This window comes from Diaphorina citri, unplaced genomic scaffold, assembly GCF_000475195.1.
Source record: "Diaphorina citri unplaced genomic scaffold, Diaci psyllid genome assembly version 1.1 scaffold108, whole genome shotgun sequence".
Taxonomy (NCBI): Eukaryota; Metazoa; Arthropoda; class Insecta; order Hemiptera; family Psyllidae; genus Diaphorina; species Diaphorina citri.
Window position 1 is genome coordinate 138,575 of NW_007377545.1, and position 7,603 is coordinate 146,177.

At 40.1% G+C, this 7,603-nt stretch overlaps 1 protein-coding gene across 1 annotated transcript in view; it reads left to right on the top strand.

Moving 5' to 3' along the window:
* Nucleotides 1-1,771: 1,771 nt before the first annotated feature.
* LOC103524619 (protein mesh-like) overlaps nucleotides 1,772-7,603 on the top strand; it is a 22,252-nt gene continuing 16,420 nt past the window's right edge. Inside the window, exons 1-4 of the mRNA XM_026819975.1 lie at nucleotides 1,772-1,786; nucleotides 2,202-2,337; nucleotides 2,564-2,667; nucleotides 3,615-3,784. Coding sequence (XP_026675776.1) covers nucleotides 1,772-1,786; nucleotides 2,202-2,337; nucleotides 2,564-2,667; nucleotides 3,615-3,784 — 425 coding nt within the window. The remainder of the gene's footprint in view (nucleotides 1,787-2,201; nucleotides 2,338-2,563; nucleotides 2,668-3,614; nucleotides 3,785-7,603) is intronic.

Genomic DNA, 7,603 nt, shown 5'->3' on the forward strand with positions numbered 1-7,603 from the left:
CGGGGAAAAAAATAGACTTATGTACCTATACATAGTAAGTAGGAGGAGAACAAAAAGAAGAAGGGTAAAAAAACGAAGTACCTACCTATAAATATCGCTTTTCACTGCAGATGAAATTAAAATTAGAAAAATTCTGATGAAAATAACCAACGAGATCCAAGGTTTGAATTTGAAACCTTGGGTTAACTGTGTGCCTGTAAAGGGTAAAGGGATGGATAGCAGAATTAGGATGATGAGTAGAGTATTAAGGTGGTCAGTAGGTACCTACCGTAGAAGGGTGGCTAGTAAAGTAGAAGAGTGGTTAGTGCAGCTGTAGGGTAGTAGGGTGGTTTTAGTAGGTAGGTGGTTAGAAGAAGCTGCTTGTAATGGAAAGCACGACTTCAGAAAACATCTTGGCTTGATCTTTCGATTTCCTTGTGTGTGTTTTTTTCCCCTTTCACCCTTTATCTTGTCCTTCTCCTATAGTTAATATTCTTCTTAGTCTTGTTCTTCTTTTCTTCTTCTCCTTCTCCTTCTCCTTCTTCTTCTTCTCCTTCTCTTCTTCTTCATCTCCTCCTTCTTCTTCTCCTTCTTCTTCTTCTCCTTCTTCTCCTCCTTCTTCTTCTTCTTCTCCTTGTTCTTCTTCTTCTTCTTCTTCCTTTTCCTTCTCATTTTCACTTTTTTTTCTCCTCGTTCTCATCTTTTATTCTTTCTGTTAAAGTCGGAGATTTCCGAGTTGTGTAGGTAGGTAGGTAGGTGCTCTTGAAAAATCTTGAAATCCAAACTTACTTCCTGAATGCAAACAACGTGAGAGAGAGACAGAGGTTTGACAGAGGGAACTGTAACTGCTATGGTCTTATCGTCCCGAAATCGAAGAGAGAAGGAAGACAGGATAGGAGAAAGCCAATAAGAATATTGCCAATATTCTCACATCTGCCGTTCAAGTCACAGTGCACAGGATGTCCCTCACTGTTCAGCGGGGGTACTCGGCAGCGGTAAGGGAAACCCTACTTGGTTCTTCCAACTTAGAAGAGGTTTTTTTTTTTAGAGGTTTGACAGAGGGAACTGTAACTCCTATGGTCTTATCGTACCGAAATCGAAGAGAGAAGGAAGACAGGATAGGAGAAAGCCAGCCGTTCCGAGAACGAACATTATCCCATCAAAAAAATAAAATAAAAAATAAAATAATTGCGAGGAAGCTCTCCGCTTCACCACAAATAAATCACGATTTAGATTTTTTTTAGATTTTACTTTTTTTAATTGATTTAACGTCACTTACGAGTTTTTGCTAAAGTTTTTGGTGATGAGGTTCAATATTCCCTCCACTCAGGGACAAGTTACCCACCTTCTCACATTAACCTCACCCATCCTGAGTGGGGCCGGGAAAAGACAGAATCTTGTGATTGTCCAGATGATCACCCATGTGGATACCAAGTAAGCGCAATGTTGCTTAACTTCAGTGATCCTTTTGAAATTAATGCATTCTGCCATTCCTTCTGGCTGGGTGTATTTTTGTTTTACCCTTTTCAATCGGATATTGAAATGAGATAATTTGTTTCAAGGCGACTTTGATTTTTTTTTAAGAGGTTTGACAGAGGGAACTGTAACTGCTATGGTCTTATCGTCCCGAAATCTAAGAGAGAAGGAAGACAGGATAGGAAAGTTTTTGGTGATGGGGTTCAATATACCCTCCATTCAGGGACAAGTTACCCACCTTCTCACATTAACCTCACCCATCCTGAGTTTATTCCTGAGTGGGGCCGGGAAAAGACAGAATCTTGTGATTGTCCAGATGATCGCCCATGTGGTAAGCGCAATGTTGCTTAACTTCAGTGATCCTTTTGAAATTAATGCATTCTGCCATTCCCTCTGGCTCGGTGTATTTTTGTTTTACCCTTATATTCGATCGAATATTGAAATGAGATAATTTGTTTCAAGGCGACTTTGTTTCGAATTCTCTATTTTGTACTTTCCTTTTTGATAACGATGAAAATCACTCTTTTCTCAGATTGGACGGGAATCAAACGAAAGTTTGGAGAGCTCCGGCAAGAAAAGCCGCAGACCGTCGTTCATTTCGGGCCGCAGTTTTGCCAGCGCTTCCAGAATTCTCAATCAGCACTTCCCCATAACTAAGCTAACTAGGCTGGCAGGCGACTTTGAATTTCAAATTCTCTATTTTGTACTTTCCTTTTTGATAACGATGAAAGTCACTCTTTTCTCAGATCGGACGGGAATCAAACGAAAGTTTGGAAAGCTCCGGCAAGAAAAGCCGCAGACCGTCGTTCATTTCGGGCCGCAGTTTTGCCAGCGCTTCCAGAATTCTCAATCAGCACTTCCCCAATCTACAACTGACGAAAAGTAAGTCTTAATGACATCACCAGCGCCCTTGTTAAATCAGATAATATTGTAAGACCGCGTTTTACGAAGTCAGATTTGGCTTCAATTGTGGATTGAACTGGGTGTCAAGAATAACTCAATCCTAGATTGATCCCGATTCTGATTTGGTAAACCTCGCTCTAAAATTCTAAATCGTTTAATTCACTGGCATTTTGTTGATCTTTCTCCCACTTCTCCTCCACGCTAGGTAAAAGCGGGGACACGAGCAAGCACACGCTGTCCGCAGACTCGCTCGACTCTAAGGGTCAAAGTCCGGAGATGCACCGCCGCTCCTTTGTTAGAAATATCCCTGTGTCCCAAAAAAATTCGCGCCTCGTGGTGTTTCAAGATTTCTAGTGAAGTGACTACTTTTGTTTGGTGTTCTAATTAATTTATTAATTTTGTTGAAGCTGAACTACATAAAATAATTCTGTTTTTTAACTTTGAAAATCAATTTAGTGTCAACATACGCAACTAAAAACATCGACAATGAGAATGTAGGAATCAAGACGGATTAAAAATCCTACAAAAAATCAGCAATGTCTATCAATCATCCCGTTCTTCCTTTCGCGTTTTGAGTAAACAAATTTGGACTATTCCTGAATCAAAAGTTCTCCTTTGAATATCAAAACCAAGCTGTCATCTAACATGTCTAACTCTAACAAATTAAAAAGGTAAAAAAAAAAAAAAAGTCAGTGGACGAAAGAGGGTACTTTGAAGATTTTTAGCTAAATCCCCTTTAGAGACGAGCTATCCTTTTATTGTTTGTTTCACCATAATATGTATAGTATAGCTTCCAGATGGTTCACCCGCTTTTGAAGAATTTTGGCAAAAGGCGATTGATTATTTACTATTGCTCATTTGTTTTTGGACTCTATAGGGTCAGGAGACTCAAGGGTCTATGAAAGACGTTTTTCTGATTGAGTTCAACAGTTCACAGAACGAATAGTAATTTTTTTTTTTCACGTTCAAGGCCCTTTAACACTACGGACAGTATTACCTGATCTTACTACAGAGAGTTTTCAGTTAATCCAGAGTTAACACGTTCAAGGCCCTTTAACACTACGGACAGTATTACCTGATCTTACTACAGAGAGTTTTCAGTTAATCCAGAGTTAAGAAATACTGACATGTGTAAATCAAATGGGTGAAGTCAAAGAAAACCCTTGACACTGCACGTGTTACCTCTCAGGTAAGATTCGGCCATAAGTCATTTGCGGACTAGTTCCTTTCCTGATAATATTACCTTTTGGTTCCAGGTTGGTTTCAACGCCGGCAATGGTACCCGTAGCTACGAGTACTATCCGTATTCTCAACGATCTACCATTAGAGATCTGGTGGGTAGAGGATGGGCTAATGGGTTTCCTGGGAGACATATCTTCCGTATTGATGAGAATATTATGCTGGAATTAACCTTGGGAGAAATTCAGCTAGACTAAGAACCCAGCTAGACAAGTTTAATAAGATGATGATTAGTTTAGCTTTGAACCTGGAGAGAGACATGATTTTTTGCTCTTTTTTAAAGAGAGTAAAAGTTGTAGGTAGGGTAGGTACGTATGACTAATGACTGGTTTTACTTTCTAATCTTCTTATTACCTTTTCTTCTTCTTCATCTTCTTCTTCTTCCTCTTCTTCGTCGTCTTCTTCTTCTTCCTCTTCTTCTTCGTCTTCTTCTTCTTCGTCTTCTTCTTCTTCCTCTCCTTCGTCTTCTTCTTCTTTCCCCGTGTTCAGACGGGGTCGGCATGTTTCGTCAGCCTCTCAATCAGCCCTAGCTGCGGTGATTGCTTTTTCTGACATTCGGCTTTGGCACCAAAAATTTCACATGCCTTTCGCACTCAACCTTTGCTATTCCCTAAGCCACCAGCACGTGCCCCCATGTTGTTGTTGTTGTTGTTGTTGTTGTTGTTGTTGTTGGTGTTGTTGTTGTTGTTGTTGTTGTTGTTGTTGTTGTTGTTGTTGTTGTGTGGAGGGTAACTCTTGACGTTAATTTTTTAACACGAAGTGTTTTTTGGGGGTAAACTAAAAGAAAGGTGTACAAAAAAAATATTGTTTGTTTTTTTTCCTCTCTCTTCCAAAGTGAACTTTACAGCGAGCAGAGTAGGTAATGTACATAGATACATAGCTTTGGGTCCGTGCAATCGTACTTTTTAGTCCGTCCTTCCTTTATTATTACAATAGTAATAAAAAAGGTATAAGGGACGGACTATTGTATTCGCTTCGGTGTCGGTCGCCGTATGGCGATAGCAGAATAAAGAAAAGATGTCTTTTTGTATCTGCTATACACCGGGGTGATGGTCTCTAGCTTTAGCCATGTTAAATTGGCTGGCTCGTCCTGAACCGCAGTCAACCATCGTGAGGACTTGTACTTGGTCTTTAAAAGCAGAGAGAACCCTTTAAGGAACTGCCAGCTTGCTAGGCTGGTTAGGTGCCCCTATGGTCATCCATTCGGATACTAACCATGCAAAACGTTGCTTAATTTCAGTGATCCATTTGAAACTGGTATTAGGTACATTCAACACACCATTTATGCTTGCTAATGGGCTAGTAATTAGTAAAACTGACACGTTTTATTCTTAGCACATTGCATACACAAAACATATACCAGGTGTTCATAAGATTATAGACTTGTGTGTTTGACCTATCTGTACTAAAGCCAGCGGCGATAGCACGTTCAGTACAACAGTTCTCAATGCATCACTGATGTTAAGCAACGTTGCGCGTGGTTGGTATCCGGATGGGTGACCATCCAGGCAATGAAGTTAATGTGAGGAGACGGGTAGCTTATTGCTAAATGGAGAATAAAACCGACCTTACTAGAATATCAGTTTCCGAAAGGAAAATTCACCTTGTCTAGTTATCTACCTTGTTTAGTAAATAATTCATGAAAATAGTTACCGAGATAAGGAGGACCACCGGAATTCTTCTTTTTCTTCTACGACTTCTAGATCCCGAGATAAATCCATTTAAAAAATACCGGTAAATCGTGAAATCTGACGTCACGGCATACGCTCCCGTAGGCGATGACGTCACATCAAATGTCCCGAGCAAAGCTCCCTCGCAGGCAACACATTAATGTGTTTGTGCGCATACGTTTCTTCGATGACGTCACATCAAATGTCCCGAGCAAAGCTCCCTCGCAGGCAACGCATTAATGTGTTTGTGCGCATACGTTTCTGCGCAGTTCTTTCTGCTCCTACGCTAGTGTGCTTGCATACTGGCGCCACCTAGCGGACGAAAAAACAACTGCGTAAAGTCTGACGTCACACATCTTTGAACTCTTTCATTAGAATGGAAAATAAAATTTGAATTTTCCACCTTTTACAGTTATTTTTTCGGACCTTTGACCTCGGATTTGGATTTTTCCCAACTTTTTACACAGGAATCGACCATTTATTTATAATTTTTAGGTACCCATTTGCAACTGCTCCATTGTTCTGAAGAATAAAATAAAAAATCCTAACCTATCCTATCCTATAGCTTCATTAGAAGCGTGTGGTTTATATAGGCACATACACAGGTACATAGGTAGGTACTTTACGATGAAAATTTACATACTGAACACCTACTTACATTACATAGGTAGTATTCAAGTACCTACCTACCTATTTCTACAAACATTGTATATGTATACGAATAGTAGACCTATATGTACCGAATTAGGTTTGGCGGAATGGCGGAAGACCGCACCTGTAAAAAAAAAAGTAGGTACCTACCCAGTAAGTTTTGTTTGTTTGTTTTTTTTTTTTGTTTTTTTTTTTTTTTTTTTTTTTTTTGTATTTCGTCAAAATTAAAGTAATGTATTTCGTCAAAATTTTGGTCAGTTTTTAGGTCCCTAGAGCCTAAATTCAAAGTTTCAGCCATCCGTATGTGTGTGTGTGTGTGTGTGTGTGTGTGTGTGTGTGTGTGTGTGTGTGTGTGTGTGTGTGTGTGTGTGTGTGTGTGTGTGTGTGTGTGTGTGTGTGTGTGTGTGTGTGTGTGTGTGTGTGTGTGTGTGTGTGTGTGTGTGTGTGTGTGTGTGTGTGTGTGTGTGTGTGTGTGTGTGTGTGTGTGTGTGTGTGTGTGTGTGTGTGTGTGTGTGTGTGTGTGTGTGTGTGTGTGTGTAAACAAAAAATCTCGAGAGCAGTAAGAGCTGGAAACTTGAAATTTTGGTATGAAACTCTCAAATGTGACAAGAATGCAACACGAAACTTTTGGTTAAGATCAGTGCAGTGGTTGGCGGTCTTTTGACAGTTTTCGACCGCTTTTTCGGCCTCTTTCAGCTGTACTGACTAAACGGTTAGAGGTATTGTAATAATTACGGTAGAAGAACACCCAAAAAAAGCATGATTCAATAGGATAAGGGAAGTCGTGTGATATTCACACCAGAATTTTTTCATTCTATGACTATTGTCATTATTATTTTCACCGTCTTGGCCTTGAACATGGGTTTTCATTCACGCTTCATTTTCCGCGATGATGTTATGGTCATACGTGTTCTTTTATTTGCAATTCCCCATTATAATTTATAATCAGGCATACCAGTCGCGTATCCTTAATGAAAGATAGGGGAAGTATCGCGGCTCCCTTCTTCTCTACGAATCCCCCACTACTTCTTACAGTATACAAAAAATTGGTACACTGAGAAAGAAATTAGTGATGGGTTTGAAATCAATTTCCATCTTTCTAAAATCTTTTTACACTGGGAATGCCGCCACTGGTCGCTACACGATTAAAGTAGCTACTCCATTGTCCTCACGAGGCCGAGTGCACCCCGAACTCCAAGCACAGAGCCGAGAAAACTTCGACCCCGGCGGGAATCGAACCCGGGAAAAGTGTTTTCCCCTTTTGAAACTCTCATGATCTACCACTGTTAGGTAGAGGATGTTTTTCTGATGCGATCATTTCCACATCTTCTTTTGCCAACAATTAATTACCTATGCTTATGTTTATAGAAAAAATGCACCTGCCTTATGCCTAAACATTCCTGGCTGGTTCTATCATCGTCCATTTTCTATGGTTATGTATTGCCTGTTGCCTGCATTAGTGTAGGTATACTGTAGACCAGTGGTTCTCAAACTTTTTTGCATGGCGCCCCCTTTGGGCATATTCTCATTTTTTCACGCCTGGAGGTTTATGGTTCGAATCCCTCATAGGGTGAAACAGCAGTGATGATAAGCAGGGTAGACTAATTTCCGACAAGAATTAATCAATCTTAACATAATTAGGTAAAATACCTTGAAATAACAAAACGGAAAAGCCCGCCCCCCGA